The sequence below is a fragment of the Diadema antillarum genome, unplaced genomic scaffold, assembly GCF_040938485.1.
Source record: "Diadema antillarum isolate AM-2024a unplaced genomic scaffold, OU_Dant_1.0 scf00000163, whole genome shotgun sequence".
Lineage (NCBI taxonomy): Eukaryota > Metazoa > Echinodermata > Echinoidea > Diadematoida > Diadematidae > Diadema > Diadema antillarum.
The window spans coordinates 1,398,297-1,425,492 of record NW_027271052.1 but is presented as its reverse complement, the minus strand read 5'-3'; the positions used below and the strand labels follow the sequence as shown (position 1 = coordinate 1,425,492).

Below are 27,196 nucleotides of genomic sequence, written 5' to 3'. Positions count from 1 at the left end.
AAAAAAAAAGGTTATTGCACAGTTTCTGACAACCTCCTAAGTGCACACCTTGAGTGGGTGCTACAATGAAGCAGTCTTATTCGTAAGTTTCACATCTATGTACTTCAAAAAGTGTTTATACACATTTTACTGTGGGCACGGTGCAGGGTTGACATAAACTCATGTTTCAGGTGCACAATGTGCAGGAACTCAGACATACAATATTGTAATTATATCTTTTGTAGTAATACCCTTTATCTTTATCAAGATTAAATTGATAGCATTAGTAATTTATATTGTTTCATATCCATGGCAAAGGTATGCACCGTAACAAAACATTTTTCTCTTGGATGATGTTGTAGAGATTTTCACTTTTCTTATCCAATCCAACAAGGCAATCAACCGATAGCTGTTTCTTATTCAGCTGGATATGAGGAAAGCCACACATACCAGGTAGTTGATATTATTTTTTAAATTGATATTTTAAGTGCATTTTACCCCAAATAAAAATGAGAACATTCCAGGTAACTGATCGGAAAAATTCAAAAACAATATCTCTAAAGATGTAAAGAGTTTCCTTCTTGCAAATAATGATTCAAAAAAGATGATGCAAAGTGAATGGAATGGTTGAAGTTGCTTGACCTCCCTACATGCTATTGGCCTGGGCATCACTGACCAGGCTGCTGGCTTCCTTGTCCGGTGTCTTGGAGAAGCTCAGAGACCACTTGTATTTCCCGTTACCATAGCAAACATCATCATCTGGTAGGGAGTCCTCGGTGGTGTAGTACATGATGTAGAAATTACACATCTCATCATCACCTGTCATCCTGGTGAGAAAATAATCGTAACAACAATAACAATAATTCCAGCAACAATAGCAATGAAGACAGTGATGGTAAAAATGATAACAATTACATTTATCATAGTGATGATAATTGTATGAATCACAATCACCATCTGTAATAATGATAATAGTAATGATTATGAAGAATTGAATAGATAACAATGATTGTATTCTTTTCGAATTTTTTGATTTATCTTTTTTTTTTTTAAACAAAGGGTAGCATCATCAGTGCTCTTCCAAAGAGGGCCTTGGTGTTATCTTTACCAAGCATTCCCAGATACCCTACTTTACACCGACGTCAAGGAAGACACTCAAACATGAAAATATATTTGCATGGGACAGAATTTGAAATCAAGTACTGATGGTTGTTGTATGTATTCATTTCCACTTCAGTGAATGTTATAGGCAAAGTTCAAGTTGCTTTTAACCAGAGTGATATCCATTCCATATTTCATAAACAGTCCATTTCACCAGCCTTTTAAGATGCTCACTGTTCCTTTAAAGCTCTCATGATTTCCATCAAATTCTAGCTAGTTTTCAAGTATGAAATCAGAGCTTTGTTTGCAGTATATATTTCTGTCATTGCCTATTGCATTGTCTTCCAGTAAGGCTTAGTCTCCTCTTCATTTTCAAACCTGACAGCACATTGCGATCACAAATTTACTGAACAACTTTTTAAGTTCTTTGAATTAGTAATTGTTGAAAATTAAAGATGTCATATTAAGCAATGGATTTATTGATTACTATCTGAGATGCCAATAATGTATTTAAGCGCTTATATGCATGCATGTTTCATGCAAAGTTTGTACTCTATGATATGTAAGCTTTATTGGCAATTTAAGTTGAGTCAGCCAATTTAGTCTTCTTGTAACTAAACAAGTATTTTAGATTTTGTGTCAGCCCCTATCTAGTGGAGAAGGTATATGTGTACAGCCATCTGGGTCACAATGGTTTTGTAATGTGATGTTGTATGTATGACGATATTGTTGCAGATAAATCTGACAATACTATGCAGGATTTTGAGACAGACTAGAAAGCAGAAGTGTAGTTTGAGAAGAGGAGGTCATCAAGCCAAGTTTGTTTCAGGTTTGCATCATTCCTTTCTTGGTTGATATTTCTCAGGATGATTTACATGATGGTAACTTTTTTTTTCCTTGCATTGATGTCGCTGAATTTTATAAAGGTACACCACTCGTGTCAAAAGTTACTGAGAGCCATGTTTTTATTTTGATGCAACTATATGTTATTTACAGACCTCCCAACCATACTGAATTTGGAGAAAGAATCTGAATTTTGGCCATTCCCAGCTCTTGTTTCAACAGGAGTTTATCTCAGTGAAATCTTGCAAACTTTATGTATAGACCTATATAATCTGGTCTTAAAACCCTTATATAATCTGGTCTTAAAACCCTATAACATTATGTTGACTGTAACTGAGCGCTTCCAAAGTAAGAAGAGAAGATTATTCAATGGGTTATGCAATAAGTTAGGTGCACTGCTATGTCCGTGCATGATTTAGCTATTGGTTAAATATACTGAAACCCCCAGTTATGGCTGAAGTAGATAATAAGATGAAAAACAGTACCCAAATTAAACAATGCTATATCGGCAGTTTGCATTAAAATAATTATGGGACCATAGCAGGCTCCCTTCATGCTTCAGAGAAATCTCAGACCATGTTTGGGATAGCTTGGAGGTCAGTTCACATGGAAAGAATAAGGAGATCTACAGACACTGTGTTGCAAGTCACTACCTTATACTTATCAAGTGTTACACATGTGTAGCATGGATAGAATACTATGTATAGTATTCCACCCATGCTACAGCAGCTGTTAATTTTTTTCCCCTCCATATATGGAAAACCCAAATTAGATAGATTATTAAGAATTTGTGTCGTAGACAAATTCGAGGTATGAAATACTGTCATGTAGCAAAGTTGGATTATGAAGTAGTACATGTGTTGATCCATTTAAAGGAGTTCTTACCCGATGAAGGTAGTTTCTTCTCGGTCACTAGCATACGTACACCGCATGGCCTGAAAGAGAGGACAAATTGTTGAGACAATGATGTTAGGATTATTAGGATATCAGGCTCAATGTGGTTTGCTATGCAAACGTGTGTATACAGTGTATATACACTAAATCCGTATAAACTAGTATGTATGATAATGACAAGAACGCAACTGTTTGAGAATAGAGGACGATGTGTATTTTTTCACTTAGTATTACATTAACAGTCAGCTTCTTATCGTGATATATCTGGCTATGTACACAGTTGGAAAAGGGTTATTATGGCATACTTCCAAATTTCTTTTCTTCCTTGCCATGAGAATATGTGTCAAAGTCTTCATGAATAAAATTTCATTTGAGTGAAATTTACAATGATAGTGTTTTGTAACTCTTCAATGAATTGTAAACTGAGCTGCATTGTATGTGTTTTTCTGAAAATATATTTGTGTTTCCCTCACTCTTGTGACTAAACCTGCTTTTCTATACTGTGTCATTACGTTTGCTATCATATTATGTAAATATGAATGTGTATATACATACAAAGACTGTACATACAAACATATTTACATACATATTAGAGGTTGCACTGAATTCAAGACAAACTGAAGTCATTAGATATTGTAGCAGCTTACTTATGTATGCATGATTTTATTGAGTTCATCGTCGTAAATAAATGCAAACTTCAGTTATTTGAATAGGAAAAAATGATACAATAGAAACAAATTATCAAGCATATATTAATGATAATAGTATAATCACCATCATAATAATCATAGTTTATATATATGTATATATATATATATATATATATATATATATATATATATATAAATATATATATATATATATACATATAGTGAATTTTTTTTTTTTTTTTTGGTCTGGATACAAAGTACTTTGGGCATGAAATTTACAACATAAATGATGAACCAGGAATGAAGTTGATTTTTTAATCAACTGGAATCACAGAAGATTTTCGGACTAATGACAATTCCATCGCAAATAACATAATATCACTCAACAGTCAAAACTCCAGGGTAAAAACTATGAAGGTAAGTGCAGAAGGGCCTAGTGGCCTATCCAGTCCCCTAAGACTGGATGTTAATCAAGTCTGATATTTACTCTAAAATACATTACTCTGTTAAACTCACCAAGTCGTCTCCAGGCAAAATTGAGATATCCTTGTCGATCGGGGTAAACATCTGCAAAAATTACAAATAATCAAAATTAATGGGATATGAGTTTTCTTCAATTTGTCTCCCTCTGTACAAATGAAATTTGAAAGATCACAACTGCTGATCATGCCCCATAATCTTCATCCCACTGTTTAATTTCTTGCTTTTGATCAAAATATATTCAAGAAAAGCATTAAAGAAAGGTATGCCAGATATGCCAGCGGCATGATTGTAAGCAGTGATATAAAATGACAATGAAGGTGAGAAAATTTTAAAGTATATATCATATAATAACTATGAAGATAGGGAATATTTAAGATGCATTTTGTATAGATTTGACTGGACTATAATGGGCTCCATCTGTGGAATTTGTAAGGAAACAGATTTCATGTCGATTCATTAGCTATTAACTATTCCAAATTTGACATGAGGCAAGAAGTAGAAGAAGAAGAAAAAAAAACTTTCTATTCATCTGTTTGAGCTTTTCTATTCCGCAAATCAGTGCTTTCAGAAACTTCCGCGATCACCGATTGTATGATGCCATGGTGATCGGAGCATGACAATCGCCTTTGAAGCTTTTTTTCCCCATGACAGTGACCGGGAGGGGAGATCTTTAAGGATGACTTACTTCCTTTTTTACATTACAATAAATCGGTCAACCAACCTGCGGCAGTTGGGGACTCCTCTTTCCGATCTCCGTCCACGTTCCATCGCGGACTCGATAGCCGGACACAACCTCACCTAAAGGTACCGGTATAGGAAGCAGAAAAGGAAACGAAGTGACATTATATCTAAGTTTACATTTAAACATAAATTTGACTGTTTATGTGTCGGATTTTCACGACACAGTCATGGAGTTGTAGTCAAACATATTCTATAATAGTGGATGACTCTTTTTTAATGTGAAATGGAAATGGATCAATTTGATCTGTTTTTAATAGCTGCGTGCCCTTAATCTCTTCTCTGCAGCTCAATGATGTAGCTAAATATATATAAGTGAAGCGTATAATTGCTTCTTGTCTGACCTATATGAGAGTCCATAATATATTATAAACGATCAAATTTCAAGGACTTTCCTCTGACGAATAATGTCCCGATTTCTTATTATGGTAGGTTTGAGAAGGTGTGTTTATACGTATGTACTTGTATCGAGTGGGAGTCTTCAGGGCTGTTATTTCTCGCTTGTTTTCAACGTATTTATCAGATTTTTGGAAGAGTCTTTATCACAACGAAACACCATTTTAGCATGGATGGACGCCAAATTGTATCCCGTTCATGCATAGTTCATAATCGCATCATGCACTGTCATATACAATTGCAGTCAAGATAACAATAGTAATGTATTTGATAGCAATATTTTCATAACACAATTTACTTTTACATACCATTAACGTATAAGTTTGAAAATGAGACAGAACATTTCTGCAGCTACTTCGGACAATGAAACTAAACATGTAAAAATCTTATTGAAAATACTGTAGTTTATTATATCCTTATATTGTTTCTTTTTAATGAAATTTACGCAGAGATGTCACCGTAATATGTCATTTATAATTGAAAAAATATGAGGGTTATTAGTTTAATATAAATGGAAAGAGGAATGAAAAATGTATGTTCCCAGACCTATGGATTTGATTTACTTAATGAACGTAATTTCCTTTCATGATTGATTTATTCATGATTGTTGGTATCTCACTCATATTTTATAAAAACTTTAATGGGTAAATTAACTTAAATAAAATTAGGGTTCTGTTTTTAGTGTTTGAGCATTTTCATGGTTTCAGTGAACTCCATAAATGGGAATTCTCAGCAAGTAAATGCGCCAAAAATGATGCCTTAGCTATTCTATCTTTTATATCTGACTGAATATATAGATACGTTTTGTTCTTTCTAAGAGATTAATTTGCCATGATTTTGATGATACTGATTTGTTATTTGCCCCTTTGTGTGTGTGTGTGTGTGTGTGTGTGTGGGTGTGTGTGTGTGTGTGAGTGTTCTTTGCTTGTCGATGTGAAACAACGGTTTTGAATCTGTTAAATGAATTTAATGGATAAATGTCGATTTCTTACCCAATTTGTGTGTGTGAACTCTGTAGGCGAATGGATGCATCACCTGGGGTCCTTCGTATGTACATGCTGCTTCTAGATGAATATCTGGAGAAAAAAAAATATATAACTTTACATCAGCTATGGAAAAAAAGCTGTTGTCATTTATGATCAAAATTAAACTAGTTTTAGACGACACAACAGACGAAGCATAATCACGCCTCGTGAGCTGCAGTACAGTCGCAAGTGTGGAAGACATAGATACACCCACTGCAGGTGATAAGCATTTCACTTCTATCTTGTCATTTCATTCTTACCATACATTTTTGTCATGAATTTGCCAATTTCCCGCATTATTGCTTTGATAAAAAAAACAACAACATCGAAATCAATAGAGAAAACACTCAAACAAACGAACAAACGAAATTATGTTCTGACACACTGTAGGCCCTATACCGGGCGGTCTTCAACCTGCGGCAGCGTCTATTTTGCGTTGGAGTAATGAGAAATATACATGTTGAAGATTTGATAGCAATTCTGTATATACAAATGAATCTTCATAAGCCTTACTTGATCAACTGGGTTTCTCTATAAAGTAACAACGTGACACAAGAGTCGACTTACCTTTGGATTTGCCAGGAATCTCACCGTCGGATCCCATGAAATAGACACCTGCCCTCAGCGGCTGCCTGCAGTGAAAAGAAAATAATGACACCGTTGATTTTTCTATTTCCTTAGTCGGGTGTTAAACAACTGCGAATCAACGTAGAATGAGATGATTATAGTGAGCCCAGGATATAAGTATCTTTGAAATCAGCACAAGAAGAAAATACAATACGTGTATCACCAATGTATTGACTTTAAATCAAACTTAACGTCCCCTCCCTCCCCACCCCGAATAATCTATCAGTTAAAACAATTAACATCTGAGCATCATTTATATACCAACGACTACCTATTTGTATATTGAGCAATGCTGGTTAAATGATGATGATTGGGACATGTGGTAGAGGAACTGTTAAAAAGGTATCCACTACTCTTGGTAAATGCATCCATCATAGATTTTCTGTCAAGTACTCACGGTTCTGTGGTCCAGGTTAGGGCAACGCCAGAATTGTCTGTAGACCCGTCTGCAACCGAGATAGTCACAATCATTAGTCAAAGTACAGCCTGATTATGCGCTGCATAACTCGACTATTTTTCACTACATTCTCGCGCGACTGAAAAAGTGATGTTTGATGAATGTTCGATGAATAATGATGGCTACTTTGATAAACTTTTAGTTTTGTGTACGGTGTTATGGTTGCATCATTGTAATGCTGCTAGTTTTATTACACGATGTTGTTCTAATGAATACACCCTGCTGGGTAAAAGTACGTGCCTAGGAAAGAGAATGGAATCTACGTACAAAATTTACGACCTTTTTCCCCGCATTGGTAATTTCTTGCGCTACATCTTAGATTAGCGCAGTGAATATTACAATTATACACAGAGGACTTTTTTTGCGAGCTCTGGTAGACATTTCATTAAATAAAAAAAAAAAACAAGGAAAACGACACTTATATCATGAAGCAAAACAACAGCATTTATACTAAACATTTAAAAAAAAAATCCTGGTATTAGGCCATAACTTAACACTCCCTATACTTTGGCTGATGATGATAACTTGACAATCTGTTACTGCTGATAATAATGACAATAGTAATTAGAAGTAACGATGATTATGATAAATACAATCATGATAACTATTGTGTTAATGATGAGTACGTGAGACATATAAAAGAAATATTTTCCTACGGAGGAAAACAAAAAGTGAAAAGGAGAAAACAACATGCAAGAAACAACACCAAACAAGGAAAAGTAGAAATTACGCGGTGCGTAATGTCCCCGCCGGAAGTAGCATTTAGTAGCAAAATGTACAATATAGGTAAAAAGATCAAGGTCAAAGGTCAAAGAAGTCAAAGGTCAAAATTCTATGTAGAAGTTTTGAAGCCCTCACCTAGTGCCATCACATAAAGCAAACGGAATCGAAATCGGGTTAGAAATGGCGAAGGAGTAGCATTTTGTAGCCAATGTACAATATAGGTAAAAAATCAAGGTCAAAGGTCAAAGAAGTCAAAGGTCAAAATTCTGTGTAGAAGTTTTGAAGCCCTCACCTAGTGCCATCACATAAAGCAAACGGAATCGAAATCGGGTCAGAAATGGCGAAGGAGTAGCATTTTGTAGCCAATGTACAATATAGGTCAAAAATCAAGGTCAAAGGTCAAAGAAGTCAAAGGTCAAAATTCTGTGTAGAAGTTTTGAAGCCCTCACCTAGTGCCATCACATAAAGCAAACGGAATCGAAATCGGGTTAGAAATGGCGAAGGAGTAGCATTTTGTAGCCAATGTACAATATAGGTCAAAAATCAAGGTCAAAGGTCAAAGAAGTCAAAGGTCAAAATTCTATGTAGAAGTTTTGAAGCCCTCACCTAGTGCCATCACATAAAGCAAACTGAATCGAAATCGGGTTAGAAATGGCGAAGGAGTAGCATTTGGTAGCAAAATGTACAATACAGGTAAAAATCGAGGTCAGAGGTCAAAGAAGTCAAAGGTCAAAATTCTGTGTAGTAGTTTTGAAGCCCTCACCTAGTGCCATCACTTAAAGCAAACGGAATTGAAATCGGGTTACAAATGGCGAAGGAGTAGCATTTTGCAGCAAAATGTGCAATATAGGTAAAAAATCAAGGTCAAAGGTCAAAGAAGTCAAAGGTCAAAATTCTGTGTAGAAGTTTTGAAGCCCTCACCTAGTGCCATCACATAAAGCAAACGGAATCGAAATCGGGTTAGAAATGGCGAAGGAGTAGCATTTTGTAGGCAATGTACAATATAGGTCAAAAATCAAGGTCAAAGGTCAAAGAAGTCAAAGGTCAAAATTCTGTGTAGAAGTTTTGAAGCCCTCACCTAGTGCCATCATATAAAGCAAACGGAATCAAAATCGGGTTAGAAATGGCGAAGGAGTAGCATTTTGAAGCAAAATGTACAATATAGGTCAAAGGTCAAGGTCAAAGGTCACAACTAAAATTCTGTATAGCAGTTTCAAAGCTCCCATGTAGTGCTATCATATCAAGCAAACAGAATCAAAATCGGGTCAGAAATGGCGAAGGAGTAGCATTTTGAACATTTTGATCACACACGGACGCACGGACGGACAGACGGACACACGGACACACGGACACACGGACACACACACGTACGGAGCCCGTTTCATAGTCCCCTGCTCGAACTCGTTCGGCGGGGACAACAATGTAAAAAGCTATATAGCGTGAGTGAAATTGACCGACTCCTTGAAAATGAGAGAGAAATTAAGGGCATATAGAATATTAAGGTGCAAGAGACAGGGGAGAGTTACGCGAATTGATGAGTACAGGGGGATTACGAGTATAAACACTGTAACAGAACGAAACTTATATTAGTCTTGATGAAGGCTAACATGATATAGTGGAGGACACGTTAATAACAATCTCGAGGGAGAATTAATTTAATTTTCCCCATTTATACTCCCGGCTATTCGACATTATGAAAGTGCGTGTCACACTTATAACTCAAAAGTTTTTATCAAAATGCATGTATAACAACGGAGATGTAAACCACTACCTGCATTGTCGGTCAAACTTACTCTCCACAAAGAATGAATATGAGGGCAAACAGTCTTTTCGAACTATTGTTTCTCAGGCTGATTATGTTTATGACATTAATGATACATATTCTTAACGAGAGTAGATCGCAAACTTTGCGTCGAAATTGCTTAGATGCCCAAAAGCGTCCGTTGTATCTTCCTCTGAAAGTGATCAGAAAAATGTAATGAATCCATCCTGAGGCCAGATGATCTAGTTTCATAAACAGTGTTTTTCCTTGTCAGTGTGTCGCCCAACATTACGCAAGTTATTACATGAATTGTATACAGTATTCTTGCGCTTGAATGGAATGAACCACCCACGAACAACCATTACAATATTGAATATCGCAAACTTCTTGCATCTTATTACTGCTTCATCGTGCGGTTCATTTCATCATTCAGTCATGCTCCTTTTTTTTTTCTCATTCCTTTTAGGTAATGATCCATTCTTTTCCACAGATTATACAAGAAGCGAACTGTAGGACAGTCTGAATTAAGAAGTTATAAAATGTATATTTTACCTTTAAACTTGTCGACCTTTGCGTAGTGAACCTGCAGTACCAGGTAATTAATGCCAGTGTCTGCTCCAACTTCAAAGCCCACGGCTAATAAAGATAAGTTTGATTGATACACAGGCATTAAGGGGTATAAACTCTGTCTCACAAAATAAAACAGACCTATTCAGGTTTTCCATCACCTAGGAATAAGCAGATTAAATCAGAATGTTAAGATCAATGATGACCATCATCAGAGAAATGATAAACATCGTCGTCTATTTCTATTGCTATTAAGTCTATGGAAATTATTTCAGATGATTACTATCTTTAAAGAAAATAGTATTACCTTCAACTTTTCCAAGAGATTTACAATATTGTTGTAGAAACTGTTATTTGTTCCAGTTAATATAATGGTAGAGTTGAAGATAATTGTTCATCTGCGCAAATTACGCCATACAAACATGTTTCTGACTTAAGGCCCAAATTTACGAACGTATAGTTTCGTAATGAAAGCAAAATAAACTATAATCAATCTATCGATATCAATGCCATGAGCTACAGGACTATGCTTGGTGACTGCAGCTATCACTTTTCAGATAGTACTAGCTGACCAAAAAATAATGATAATATGAATGAGAAGACTTCATGCAAATTTAGAGAAGAAATAGAAAAAAAAACCGACTACATCATAATTACTGTTATAAAACACACCTTTGGGAAGTTGAAGAGGAGGTGCATCCATGGCCCAGGCATAGAGAATCTTTGACTCAGTCTCACATGGAGGAGCTGTGTCTTCTTGTAACTCATCCTCTGCCATGTCCATTTCGCCACAGTTCCTGATGAGGGACAACAAGGCGGGAAAAGGAAGGTATATTGAAACGTCACCTTTGACCTTCTAACGCGCAATCGTGCTCTGGGATGAGGCATTCTGAGAATCAATCAAAGGCTCATTAGAAATGACATAACTGGGCAATTTTTCGTCATCGCACTGTTAGTCAATCTGATGGATTACAAATTAACTTATTATACTTAAAATAAAACAGTCCACCACAACAACAAATAAAGCATGCTTGTGCTGGCATTAATGAACGTATTGTTGTTCAATAATTGTAGTTACGATAGTACGCCTATGTCATAAAATCTGTTTACAACAGTATTGGTATACACAAGGCATACAGATAATACGGAATTTGCCAATCATTAATGAGCTTAATGATTTATGACAAAAGAAATCTGCATAAAGAGCTTCATCCAGTTCACAGTGGCAGTAAAAATGAACTTCATCTAACCAATCTCATCGTAAGAGATGTGACCTTCAACCAGCATGTTAATGAAAACATAATAGAGATGAGAGCACACTTTTCAGTCCACCACGAATCGATATTTTCGTTATGTTGTATACTGTATGAGTATATGCCTGTGTAATATTTGCGTAGGCATGTATAGGTCTGAGAGTGCGTGTATGTTTGTTTGTATGTACGCCTATGTATGTATATGTATGTAATATATATATATATATATATATATATATATATATATATACATATATATGATGTCCTTTTTGACACTCACCATGACTTTTCAGCATAGCTGCCAGGCGCCTTGCATCCATAGATTAGTATGTGATGAGCTGTACCCTCCGTAGTGACGGGTGAAAAACCAACTGGAGAATGTACAGAGACGGAAAGATGAGTAAGCTTAATATACTTCATTCACCGTGACAATTAACAATAAGAGGTATATGCAGAATATAGCGCATTTCTAAAAATTTCTGATGGTTTGTTTGCTGCTGAAAATGATAGGAACTGATACCATGACTACGAGCAAAATTTATGGAAGCTGACCAAATATTGATCGTGTTACATTAATATCACCTTTCTCGTGCAAGTTTTGTTGACAATATCGGGATAGGGGGCTGTAACAACAAGCTACGAAATGAAAATGACAGAAAAATACGAAAGATGAAAGAACATAAAAGAAAGCAAGAAGGAGGATTGAGAATGAGGTAAAAGGAGGAGGAGTAAGAAGAAGAGACGAAAAAAACTAGTTTGCTGAAGGCTGTGCTTGATCAATCACACAAATGAAATAAGTATGCTCGGATAAGTCAAAATGTGCTACAGGCTATCCTTTCGAAGGCAACCTAATTTCATTATACCCTTGGTCACTAGTCGACAAACATTCCAATTGGATTGATGTATAATATCATGCGCAATTTTTAAGGATTTTTTTTTTAAAAGATGATGATAAAGTGCGTTGACATGTTTCTCGGGAAGATTATTATGTTCCTTGTTACGAATAGTGATATAATGATGTTAATTTAATCAAAAACTTACCGATATAAACACCCTGATCAGCAGGCATACGTTCTGAATGACAGAAGTATTCATTTGGCTGAGAAAGAAAGAAAATGTAACATAATTATATAGACACATAAGTATAATCACTCGGTTGAACTTACATTTAATACATTCAAGATTAACAGGTCCAGTATATCCATTTGCTTGTTACGTACTCATATCAATATATTTGCACTTCCACAGTTTTGATGACCGTCGTCACCACGTGTAGCCACCTATCAACATGTATTGTTAGATCATTAATAAATTTGAATATTCATCAAAAACATGCATACAAATTACTTTTTACCACGATTAGATTAGCAGAAAAAGCATACATGGAGGTCGTTATTCAGATTATAATTAGCAAATCACAATGATTCATTCCGAGTATACCTTATTGCTAATGTTATTACCTCCTTAACCTTGCTACATTATAAACTTTATGATTTTAGAATAATGATCCTGAGGTTTTTACCGGACTGAGGTACATGCCACAAATGATATTTTGACACTCCTTTTCACATTAACAAAGTCCTCTTTTTCACTATGATAGTCTATACACCGCACATTTCAATCATAACGTGTCATTATCTATAGTCATTGCGTATTGTATTCTTCAAAGCATTTCTTTACCGCTTGCTCCTATTTATAATATCCATTAGAAATTGAATACGATTTTCTAATGATGTACAGTAGTCCTTTATGATGCAATGATCACCATACGACTAATCAACAAAATACAAATTTTTTATCAATCTGCAAAAAAGCAATCATTTGATAATACTGTGTGTTTTGAATGAAGCTATTTAGTGCTAGTGCTGCAATTTTACAGGCATCTGCGCAGTAAGAATGGAATACTCTTAGTTGCATTTCAGTAACACCAGTCTTTGATGTATAGGTTTAGCAGCAGCTTTGATTGGCGAAATGGATGCGGGCATTAATGAAAAGTTTATTACCCCCATCAATGTGTTGTTAATATCTGATGAGTATTAGTAATGGATTCAAAGCCCCCATCTCACGCAGACTACCTTCCCTCTCTTTGAATAATTGATTTTGATGATCCGTCGATACCACTAGGCACACTGACTGTATTACCCGATCATAGTCTATTAATGGCACAACTCGGCCTCTATTAGGTTGGAGTTTTATGCAACGGGGCCCAGGTCATTATATTAAGACGTTGTAGGAATATCTCATCATGTTTCTGTGTAATGGATTTATTGATTTGAAGCTGATCAACAGACGTTTCACACGATTTTAAGTGTATTGGTGGAACTACACCTTATTGATGTACATGTATTATCCAACAACAATCATCTAATATTGTAACATCCATTGCCGATAATTCCCCCACATTCTCTAAGCTCTCCCTGACTGTTGCCTGCATCATGACCTTACACACTCCCCCCCCCCCCCATGTAATGTAAAGCTTTAATACTTATTCACATCTTTGCATTTTCTTTACATTAGTGGCATTTATTTTTCACTATATCCGTTGGTCTTCATTCTATACCGCTTTGATATGTTTCTCCATTGCGGAAGAAACCAAAGCATTTTATGCAACCATTTATCACCTTTGTGTTTTTATTGATATTTTGTTTCAATAATTGTATCGTTACAAAGATCACACGATTGTTGGTATTACCTATCATCATCATCAAAGTGAGATCTTAACACCTACGACTCTTTGTATATACAGAAAAGGAGAAACTCATACAATATATTTGTAATGACTTCTTGCAAGGATTATGTTACATTTAACTTTAGAGACATTATCCAATACAATGGTCATGGGAGCTCAACAAACAGTGAATATTTGGTTTCTGTAGCGCAAGCTCCTGATCCCGGAGGAAAAAAATTGAATTAAGATACTACGATTTCTCATAATACTCGAGTACTCTACGTAATTACTCTCAAGGCATTTGAAATGTTCAGGACTGTTATCATGGTTGTATGATTATTTTAACAGATAATTATCTTTTGGGACCAGCAAAATGTTGAAGTTAATTATTAAATTGAATATCCCGTGTCTTCAAACATTTACATTGCAAAGTGCACAGGAGCTAAAAGAAGAGCAAAATATCGCGATAACATTTTTATGATGACAACTGTACGAAAATGATAATATTTGTCGACGTATAATCCTACGTATCTCCTTTTTATTCGTTCACCCTTGTCACATTGTGTTTACAAGGGTGGGATGGATGGGGCAAATTACTACTTGTGTGTGTGTGTGTGTGTGATATGTGATGTATTGTGTATAACAGCAAGGAGTAACTACATAAGTCCAGCGATGTGTCTACATAAACGGGCGTTTGTTGTTGTTGGTTTTTTTTTCGATTAATTCCGGTCACCTGCCGATATAAGATTCCCCGCCGTACGCATGGTCGGACTGAAGTCAGATGAAATTTGACGTCCATATGCACCACTTCACCACATTTTAATCTAGAGAGCAAAACTCTCATATTTCTTTAAACAAAAATTCCCTTTTCATGCCCATTTTCCGTTTCTATATAATTCGCATTAATTCCAAGAAATCGGACTTTGTTTTGTTTTGGGGTTTTTTAAGTCAAGACGGGCGTGACAGCTGCAGATCTCTTATATCTACTACTGCAGGACTATGATGTATCTCTACACCAAAGATGCCAAGTCATGTAATTAAAGAATACCAGTCGAACGCTGCTTACTTAGACTCCCGGATTTTATATCAATTCAGAAATTGTTTTGATGTATCTCCACATAAACAAATTGATATCCATTTCTTTTGTCATTTTCATGATATTTCTTTCTCTCTCCTCAGTTTATTCATAATACAGGGAGAAAAACAAAATAGATTCAAATTCATGAAATTCTTCCGTCGAGATGTTTTCATTGCAACTGATTGACAAATTGCCCTATATACATCGACGTAAATAAGCACAGACTTGATTAGTGTTTTAGTAGTAGCCATGATAAAAAAATCATGGGCGTACATACTCTAGTATGTACGGGCGAAAGCTCGGTGGTCTATAGTGGAGATGACGCCTGTCCGGTGATTAGGATGTCGTAGGGTTCGAATCCTGCTCGAGTATGTACGCCCATGATTTTTTTTTATCATGGCTACTACTATTAAACACTAATCAAGTCAGTGCTTATTTACGTTGATGTAGGGCAATTTGTCAATCAGTTGCAACAAAATAGATGTAGGGATATATAGACAGAGAGAGAGAGATGGAAGATAGATGATATATTAGATACTCAGTATAGATAAAGATAGAAAGATAAGTGATTAGATGGATAAATAGATGGATATCTCGTTGCTCTCTCTATTGTATTGACGTTATATTTTGAAGTGATAAAATTCATGGTGCCTGAGCAAAGAACATTTTGCATGAGTCAAACACAAATGCAGGCAATCTTCATAATATAATGAAAAATTTCACAATTTCACAATCTAGTGTATACTTAGTAAGAATAAGAATCAATCATAGTTATCATTGGTTATATTGACTCTTCAGTCTCTATTTATCAGCTATATACGCATTCATAATTATCCACTCACCCTTCTGTCTATTCTTTCATGTATCTATCTATCTATCTATCTATCTATCTACTAGTATCTATCTATTTATCTATCAATCTATTCATATATCTATCTATATATATCCATCTATCTCTAGCTATCCACATGTCTATCTATATCTACACGTTTCTACCAATTTATCCCGTTTTTGCATATGTTTTTATCAGTTTTACCTATCAATCCATCTTATATAGATTTTATCTCTCAGACTTCTCATCTGACCTTTTTGTTTACGTTAGGCCCGTTTTGGCAGTTATTCACCATAATTTATGCACATTCGTAAAATAAATTGATACCAGATAACAAAAAAAAAAAATTCTCAGCTGTGTAAACAATGCCAAGCATTAATAGCTTTGCACATCAACCCGTATAACAAATGAGAATATATACATAGGAGGGAAAAGAGACTGCGGATGGATCCGGTCATAATAATGCTATTCATATTGGCAAACACCGTCGATCAGGCGCGAAGTGTTTTAGGAAGGGAGGCAAGCTATAGATGTCGTGTTAATTGCTGTCAGCTCCTCACGATAACAATTATGAAGTTCGTGGCTTTAGTGTTGGAGAGACCCGTTTTGTGAGAGAAGATGGATAACTGTAATGAAGCCGAGATGTTACCCTTAATGAGAATCGTATACTTATAGACCTCGCCGAGCGGGGGCGTACTTCTAGGATACAAGTATCAGTCATCACGGATGTTTAAGATGTAGCGATCGAAAAATAACGATGAAGTATATATAAAGCTTTGAAATAAAGCTCAACGAACCTGATCCAGCTCCTTCTTTACAAGTTTTGTAAGGGAAAGTGTACCAGTATCACTGGGACTGACTGTTATACTTCAAAATGTGAATTATTTATTAACAAAGAGGGTCGAAGGGGCAAGTTGTTCAGAACTTGATACAATATTCTGAATCTTCCTGTATTTTCACACAAGATCACAGGGCAAGAAAAAAAGTTCGCTATGATAAGCCTGATATCTGAACAAACTAATGAAGCGATGAAAACATTATGATCCATAGAGCAAAAGATGGGCAAGTTCTGGCAGTTACAAAGCAGACCAAAATAGGAATTCTGCGATAACACTTCAGATTCCTTTATGATTTCACCATTCCTATTGGGAAATACAATTCACTAAGACCAACTTTCCCGTTTCCTATTTCTTTTGATTTTAGAGATAGCGTCTGGCTTGTGTTTTTTCATGTCTTTTATATGAGTGTACTAAGAAGCCAATCCTGTGGGATGTACTCTTGCGACTGTGTATTAGTGTACAATAAAATGTAAATAGATATAGATATACAGTAGTCTCTTGTAACCAATAATTTAGATATTTGAAAGTAATGAAATTAGTCTATTGCAAATCAAAGCCGTGGCAAACTAGAAAGCAGGTAAATCCAACGAAACTGTTTTTTTTTTTAAATCCAGTTAATTTCCGAACCTTCTTCAACCACAATATACTGTAAAAGATTGACAGTTTACGGCAGTTGTTTTTTTTTTATCATTTCCCACATTTGCACTGCATAAAACTGCATTGTGTGTAATGATATAGGAAAATGGAAAAAATCGGAATACATGTTTATGTATACATAGAATCAGTTCACGTCTGTTGTCTTAGTATAGAAATGTATCACTCATGCAATGTTGTTTCCTATTTTCCCCTCTCATATACCACAAGTAAATACGGAATGTGTTGATCACAGTTGGTGTGATGTCGGAAAATGTGAGGCTGTATTCTAGCTGACCTTCATTTTTTTTTTTTACATTGGATTGACAGTATTCAACGGTTCGTAACCCAACAAGATACCTCTTAAAATATTTCGAAAAGCTTCTGCTTGATTCCACATGAGCGGTTGATAATTAGTTATCATTCTGCTGTCATTTTTGCGTCAAACAAAACATTGTTTCTCTTCAAAAGACAGCATGCCAATCAGCACTTACGGTTGGTGCTCTACAATACACCCCAGCCCACCTCCACCTTCAGACATCCATTGTTGTATAGAGCGGAATCTTCCCTCCCCATTGTCACTCTAAACATGTTTCATGAAGCGAGGCTTTTCTTTTCTTTACCACTCTAACATATACATTTAGCAGGAAACATATATTCGCGCATGCTGTTTATGCACGTATTTCTCATTACGATGCTTTTAATGTTCGAATTTCATGTACACCTTTTGCAGCGGTTTTGCATGCGAATGAATTACCAGAAACTTATCAACACAATACATGCTCAAAAGAATCCATTTGGCTCATATATCTTACTCGGCAGAGTGATTTATATTACGAGTATCACCTTCCACGTACTCGAACAGTTTTCGCTAAAAATACAATTATTTTTACAAGACTGCGAACAGTAGAATGATTTGCCCCTTGAAACAACCCACACTAAATCTTTTCAAATGTCTTCAAACATAAATTAAAGTTATTCATAAATTATTACTCTCTTGATGTCTAAAAAAAATAATAGTCACGCAGGTTCCTCGGAGACATGCATATGCGTACTCTGGCATGTGTGTTAAATACGTCTTGTATAATGTAGTGAGTTAACTTACTGTACATGATATTATACTGCCCTACCTATAAGGGGGGGGGGGGGGGGTGGCCGGTCAACAAATCTCACACACTTATAGTAACATAGCAGGATTGGCTACTGGCCTTGTTACACTAGTGACACGATTAATGTTCCTCCACTCGCCCCGCGATGTTCTTCTTTCACTCTAATTAAAATCATGATCTGGACACGCTGAACAGGTTTGTTCTACAACCACCAATACAATAGCATGACCATACCCATCAGAAATCCGCTAGAGGTGAGGAATCTCAATGAAAACGTCATCTTGTAAATCACCATCTTATTCGAACTTTAAAGAGGAGAGTATTAACAAGTGCAATACACACCTTCGTTGGATGCACATTTGGCATCCTTAATTCGGCTGTTCCATTGTCGGGATGGACCGCTGCTGCCTCCCCCTCCACAGACTGTCCATAAACAGAGTAAGGCTCCTGCAGGTTATATGACGATCCATAGCTAAAGAACTCCGACGGCACTTCCCCCATCACATCTCCTCCGTCATCATCCTCTTCTACCACATCGTCGCCGAGATCGAATCTGTTTTCCAGCCCGGGTAATTTCGACAACGCTGCGATCCATTCTTCTCTCCTGTCGTTGGCCAAAACCTGGCCCATGCAGACCAAGAAAAGGGCTAGAAGAAGTAAAATATGCTGATGCGCCGCCATATTTAGAGATGGGTGATGCGATTTTAGCTTTCTCCCTAAAGTAATGTGTTATCAGCATCCAATTTGACAATGCCCGCTGTGCAGGTAGTTCGTGCGTACATGCACGGATAATTACACTCGCTGTGTGTGTGTTGTGTGTATGCACAGTTTGCTGCAGCTTTGCCTTACGGAGAAGATGCGCGCGCTGTGCTGAATGACGCACATAGAGCGAAGTGGAGTAAACGGTAGGTGGGCTAACCTTTTATTTGTCGAAAGACCATGGAGAGCGGCAGTGGATGCGAGAAAAAGGATGAGAGATGCAGAGTTTGTGAGAGAAGGAAAGAGAAAGGGGGGGAGAGCAGTAAGCACGTCACGTGGTCGTCTTGGTAACCGACATTTTGGGGATGCGTGTGCACATGGATGTCCATACCTAATGAGTCCTTCATTGACAGCATACAAACATTAAAGTTCACATAAGAAGCCGATCGCCAAAAACTGGACTGTTTGTGTTTTTGAAAGGCTTATTAACCATACTTTCCTATCTCACATCTTTCAAACCCCTAAAAAGGTTGGTTTTTGAGGAATATGCGTTCAAATTTCGTCAAAATATCGAAGCCTTATTCCCCGTTGAGTCAAGACCCCTAGATTATGATGTCACGTAAGGGTATTCCCTCTTATGTCCACGCAAATGCAGTGCTGTCAAAGCTTTAAAATTGCGTCATATCGCTCTCTTATGATGGATTTTATGTTCTAATTTGTTTAAGAATTATTAGAAAAAAATGTTCTAGTGAACGATTTTTTGATACATCACATAATATTCAGAAAATTTAGAATTTTGAGAGGACTTTTTTAGTTTTATTTTGGTTGGAAAAATAACGTCCCGCGTAAAAGATTAATCCGCGAGTGATGCGACTCTGTACGTGCCAGCGCGCGGTACGGTGCGGACGCCAGATGCTGCCAGCAAAGAGCTACCTCTGTGTGTGTGTGTCACTACGTGTGTGTGTGTATGTGTTGTGTATGATGTGCATATCGAGGCAGGAAACCAGGGCTGGTGTCGCTTGCGATAGCTCCTATAGGCCTACAACACGCATCACAGCATAGCACGCACCCTGTACTGTACATATCGGATACAGTCACGCTCACAAATCACGTACGTCTTGCAAAACAACCAGACTAAATTTCTGTCTACTATTATTAGTTTACTTGTGGATTGGTTATGATCTTATCGTTGTTCATTTATATGGCATTTATATTTCGAAAGTGCACTCGCGATGCTCTAGTCACTGGCACTATAAAGCCGAGAAGTCGGTTGTGAATACAATCATGTCCGCTTAGCCAAAGTGCGAACGTAACCATGCTCGCCATGCCGGCTGCCCTGGCTTGCAATCGCGATGCTCTCTCGTCCGCTCGGCTCCCCGAATTTTACCGGCGGGGCTGCCTAGCTGCTGCTAGCTAGCTGCGCCTGCATACATACGCGGGGTTCGTACGTGTTGTAGGGCGCTCAATACGGTACATGTGAATCGAATGTAAACTGAATACCGAGCACGTACGTACGCACGCAGCGCACACAGGGTATGACAACACATAGGGGGAGTGGCTTCTGCGCTTGTTACGCGTATTTTCTAACCGCTGTACGCTCATTATCTGATCGCTGGAGATCCACACGCGAATGCAGCTTTTCGGCGTTGTTTGCAAACATGATTTGGGTCACATTTTCATGCGTGCTCGTAAAAAAATGGGGTGATATTGCTGTGATTTCAAAGTTAAATTTCTCAAGATAGAAACATCATTTCGCCATGAAATTTGAAATATGTCTTAATGAATATGTCTAAAATCGAGACGAGGAGCATCCCCGTCGTTTGCCATTCCATCTCCATCGAAAGGCAGCGGCTCATAGGGTTGCGGCACCCGTGGCCCTGCCGCTGCTTCCCCGGCTGGATTGACGTCGACAGCACCTTGCTCTCCCACTTCTCCATCGTCCTCTCCCCAGCTTACATCTTCCCAACTTCCATCGTCCTCGTCTATATTCTCGTCCCCTTCTCTGCTTTTGTCGCTTCATTCCTCTTCACTAACGTACTCCTCAAAGTCCATAAAAAGATCACTCTGATAACTCACTGTTCTCGGCCATTTTCGGAAGGAGTGAAAGCTCAAAATTGATCGACGCGAAATTTCGAAACGAACCGCTATGAAAAAGTTACGATGATACAAATGTGAACCGCACGTACGTACGTACAATGCATACGATACGAGCTGCGAGGTGATACGTCATACCGACCGACGGCCGACCGGATCTACTTTCGCACCAAAACTATGAGGAGAAAATTGTGATAATTGTGTGAAATTTGGGCTTGTTGCAGATCATAGTAATACAAAATAATTGTTTGAGAAGAAGCAGTTCATGATAATACTATTAAGTGTAGACAAACAGTAAAGAGTTGGTGTCAAAAGTATAAATAGCAGAGATTTCAGACTTTGAAAAAAAATTGACAGAAATTCTTTCCCGATGCCAAATGCTTTTCTACAGAGCATCCGGGGCCCGTGGCTCTAACTACCCTGGCGTGACGTCACAACTTTTGGAGTCCCGTACTGTGGCTGGTTTTCGAGGGGGAGGGAGGGGGATGTTTGGGACTTGCAAATAGCGGATATCTAGATGCTTGCGGGGATTTGAGCCAAACTTTTTGCATAATTGGTCAATTACCAACATATATTTCATCTACAAACGAATTTTACGAACATTTATTCCCTTCATATAGGATCTTTAATAACCTTGTTGATAAGAGAGAACCAAGCTAGGTGGCCGAGCAAAACAAACTAGCCTCCAACGCTTCCTGGGAGAAAACATTCAAAACATACAGAATTATACTGACCTTTTGGGGCAGCCATAATGGCATCCTATAGATCTTTAATTCTGTTGAGCCGACAATCATGATTCATGGTTTGATCGTTGCTCTGAAAATACATTGTCGATTTTGCATGAAAGTGACGGCATTATGCATTCACACTTCCTTCTTACCTCAACTTTGTGCTATCAGGACATTTTTCATGTCACTTCCTCATGGCAAAAAGCATCAGAGGCCGCGGAATATTTTTCAGGAGGGGGAGGGGGTCCGCTGTCGGACCTGGTACTCCCCCGCCCCCTCCCCCCCCCTTTTTTTTTTTTTTTTTTTTTTGTCGTGTTTACTCAAGAAGAATATGAGGACGGAACCTTTGGAAATTCGTGAGTGTTTTGAATTTTTCAGATGTTTTTATTTCCTTTTCTTTTTGACAAGCCACCCCACCCCCCCCCCCCCCATTAAAAAATAACGTGGGGGGGGGGGGGCGCAGTACCCAGCCCCACCCCGCGGCCACTGATCATGACTGAAAAGCATAACACATGGTATCTAGCCTTCAAGTCTACCTATGCCATGGAACTTTAAATAATTGAATATACCAAAGACCTATACCATTTCTGGTACAGTGTATGGCTGTCTCATGTAGATGTAAAACAACTGATGGCCTAAGCAATGATGTACAGTATCAGAAATTTGGTAACACAACGTAGTTTGCTTATTGGAGAAAGTTGATCTAAATACACATACACATTCACACACAAACACACACACACACACACATATATATATATATACATGTATGTATGTATGTATATGTAAATATATATGTATATGTATATATATACAATATACATATGTATATGTATATATATATATATATATATATATATATATATATAATCTGATATACACATACATAAATATATTAGATACATATTTATAGTGTGTGCATGTGTGTGTGTGTTTACGTGTTACCAGGAGAACGTAAAGATCTTATATAAACGGTAGATGATTAATTCTCAGTCTTATCATGTTATTGAGCTAAACATACAAATGTGTTGTTGGTATATGGAATAGTATTGATAATGGCGTTTTCAGTCGAAATATTGCATGCTTGTGCAGAGTCTTAGTTCCGGCAAAAATAGCATCTCTCTCTCTCTCTCTCTCTCTCTCTCTCTCTCTATATATATATATATATATATATATATATATATATATATATATGACATCAAATCTTGCACATTAATAGACGTGGCTGGTGTTGGGTAGCACCCCTTTAATCATCGAGCTTTCGGGCGAAAAGCCCTTCTTCAGGATCTATAGGGCTTTTCGCCCGAAAGCTCGATGATTAAAGGGGTGCTACCCAACACCAGCCACGTCTATTAATGTGCAAGATTTGATGTCAATAGATTTACTGTTCTTGCACCGCCCGCCATGTTGTGGTTAAGTCTTTTGATGCCAGTATATATATATATATATATATATATATATATATATATATATATATATATATATACATACATACATAAATTATACATATACATTTATCTATTTATCAATCTATCAATCTATGTGCCTCATCCATACGAAGGCGATCATGATGTGGCACAAAAATCTGCAGCCTTCTCAATCGGCTCTACTTCTTGATAGCTACCTCTCTCTCTCTCTCTCTCCCTGTTATCAATGCCCTCAGACTGGCCATTTTCTTAATTTGTATTCAATAAAGCAAAATGTAGGATGGTCTAGAAATTTTGTGAAAATTTCGAGTGTTTACAAAATCGAGACTAATACACTGTTACACACCTTTATTTCTAGGAGTATGTTGTGTATAAATGTACATGTACATGCTTGCAACTTTCATTGTCATTTCATTCAATTCATATTCCTTGACATTTGAAAAGGGTGATTTGAAAATGAATTGTAATATTGATTCTCTTATGGTACAAAATCTATAACACGTAATTTTACAACCTCATGTGTTTCCTGAGTGGCTTACTCACATGTAAAAATATACGAACAGACAAACAGACACACACACAGAGAGACACACACACACACACACACACACACACACACACAGACACATAATGAACACTGTGAAGCCAATTCAGATAGAATTGGCCGATCCTCCTGGAGTGAATGATTTGAGACGACTGTTCAGGCACTAATCTTTACTGAACAGACAACCCTTGGCTCAAAGAGGCCAGACACACAGGCTGATTGTCGGTCTTAAAAAGGATTCACTAGTGAAAAAAAAAAAATCATTTACACTACGCCATCTGAGACTACTGGCAGACAAAAAGAGCAACAACTGAATGACACATATTTCATTTTTTCAATGGCTGAGATATTTAATATTCAGGCTCATTTGTCATGCAACACATGACTACATGTATAATACACAATTATGTAGAAAAAGTTATAGAATGATACAAGCAATTCATAATTTCCCAAGTAAAGAACTTGCATAAAATGACATTCCTCATTAAAATGACAGACAAGATAGCAATCCCACTGCAACATAAAGTCCACTGGGATGGCTGCTTTCTCACATGAACACTTGGAGAAGATCTTGAGGATTGACATATTTACTCATAATGCATAATGGAAAGAGTCCTAATTCACTTTTTCATTTCAACAAAAGCTTTGGCTGGAAGTTATATTCTTGGCCTAGTATTAGTGACCTTTGACTGCGGCCTTTCATTTTACCTCAACAACTGTGTACAATGTATATATTTTTGTCCTCCCTTCTACAAAGTACATCATATTACCATCACATGTTACTAGCTAATGTTACAGCTGAAAACTTACATTTTTTCACCTTACAATTTCATGTTGAACCTTTGAGCTTTCATCAAATATTCATTAATTTTTGTTCTAGCCAACAAACGACCACAAATTCCTCATTTTGTCCAAACAGTAACACTTTCAGGCAAAGAACAGAGAACTTAGATCCAGATCTTTGATTTTACCTGATAGTTGTTCATTTACTTTTATTCTTTTTACCAAAACACAGCACCAATTGACATTGAAAACAAAATTTATGCTTAAAAAGGAATAATTTCATCAAAAGTTCAGAGACATTTTTAAATCTGAGTGGATTTTGCAAAAAATCTAATTAGACACCTTTACCCGTGACACCCATGACAATTCATCATAGATCATTCCTGTAATATCAAAAAGATCTGTAGCATTTGGGCAGGATGGACTGACAAACAGACAGACTGAAGGATGGACGGACGAATTAATGGATATCCCCCAGCACAACATCTCTGACATGAAAATTTCCTGTCAACAACAGCACACTCATCAAGAATGTATTAATCTTACTAGCTTTAAAGGGATCACATAGTTTTGATTGAGACCTAACTTCAGGTTTCTAAATTTTTTTGTAAGATGAGAAACCTCTTGTGAGATATGAAAGAGCATGTAATTCCAAGAGGGATTCAAATGTTTATTTGATGAAAATTGGTTTTTATGTTAATATGATGTGTGTGTGTGTGTGTGTGTGTGTGTGGTGCATGTGCGTCGTGCATGTGTGTGTGCACTGAAGTACAGGGATAACAAAGCCCACTGATAGGACTTTGATATCAAAGATTCATACAGCTCTGTTGGTCTATGGTCCACACCTTAGATTTTATTCTTGGACAAATGTGGTCCTGAAGACGATCTACTCACTTTACGATTCCATCAGGATGTATTTTGGGCCCCATGTCATAAAAAGTTGATAAGATTGCCAACTCTTGCTAGAATGGAAATTGTCATGGTAACGACGAGAATCAAGCTTCCTGATTGGCTGTTGCTATGGAAAGTTTCCATTCCAGCAAGGGTTGCTATCCTAACATCTTTTATGAAATTGAACCCTAATCTTCATCATGAAGAGGTCCGTTTCAGGACCAAACTCATCCTAGGAATCTAATGGCGTTATGAAACCAATGGAACTAGATCAACAGATCGTACATATGCCCATGATTTTTTTATCATGGCTACTACTAAAACACCGATCAATTCAGTGCTTATTAACGTCGATGGAGGGCAATTTGTCAATCAGTTGCAATAGATCCAAAGACCTTCTGAGAATGTATGAATCACATTCTTAGTAAATAGTACTGCTCCCTTGAAAACAAGGGCAAGACAATCATACTGCAGAATACATTTTATATACATAATAGTGACTTCCAAAGATTGCACTAAACCACACCATTGTTCCCATGAGTTAACTGGTACTTCATAATGTGTTAGGATAAAAATTTTCCAAAAATGCAGCAAAAAGACACAACTGGCAGACCTTATATAAGCACAAACACAGAAAGACACTCCTAAAATCAAATGCCTCTTTAAAACATGCATGCGTCATGCATTCTTTGGTATATAATTTTTCTCTTTTCTCACTTCTGTTATGAGCTTTTCCCTGAAATATAACAATAAAAAGAAGCTATCTAACATACAAATAGTACAAGTATTTCAGTTTTTGAGTGGTGTAGCAATTGAGCAATTTGTGCAAGTTAGAAAATATCAAGTAGGTGTGATCAACTGTTTTCTTTTGTGTGTGTGTGCAAAAAAAGAAGAATAGATGAAAAACTCCTTGTTCTTTCACACATTTGACACTTTTTGCTAACATCCTCACATGAACAAATCCATCGTAAGTACAAATTAAATTACTACAGTATTATATGACTATACCATTCTTTGGATACTTGAGACAAAACAAAATGTGTATTTAAATCGTGATTTTGATGAAGAATTAGTTACAAGGATACATGAGTGAACATTCAATGGCTTTAAAGAATTCAAATCTGTACCACGAGTGAATTGTTTGGATACATGTATGTCACATTAATTTTACATACGGCAAATATCACTTTTATAATGTATAGCCCAAATTACCCAAGTGCGGTGGAAGATGATAAAATCTAAAATCAGCCGAGTGTATTTGCTCAAAATTACAAATTGCACTTTACACCTTTACATAATACTTCCTGATTAGCTTGCATTTGCAACTCCACACAAAGTTATTCAAAATAGGGATTAGGCAAGAGTGGATAGGA

At 36.8% G+C, this 27,196-nt stretch overlaps 1 protein-coding gene across 1 annotated transcript; it reads right to left on the bottom strand.

Moving 5' to 3' along the window:
- Positions 1-598: 598 nt before the first annotated feature.
- On the bottom strand, positions 599-19,384 carry LOC139722303 (peptidylglycine alpha-hydroxylating monooxygenase-like). Its single transcript, XM_071633612.1, has 12 exons — positions 19,000-19,384; positions 12,540-12,597; positions 11,779-11,869; positions 10,918-11,042; positions 10,231-10,314; positions 7,134-7,182; positions 6,677-6,741; positions 6,077-6,160; positions 4,672-4,748; positions 3,984-4,034; positions 2,809-2,858; positions 599-806 (listed from the first exon to the last, which is right to left on the bottom strand). The coding sequence occupies exons 1-12, from the start codon at positions 19,336-19,338 to the stop codon at positions 626-628; spliced, it is 1,254 nt and encodes a 417-aa protein (XP_071489713.1). The 5' UTR covers positions 19,339-19,384; the 3' UTR covers positions 599-625.
- Between the last annotated feature and the right edge of the window lie 7,812 nt (positions 19,385-27,196).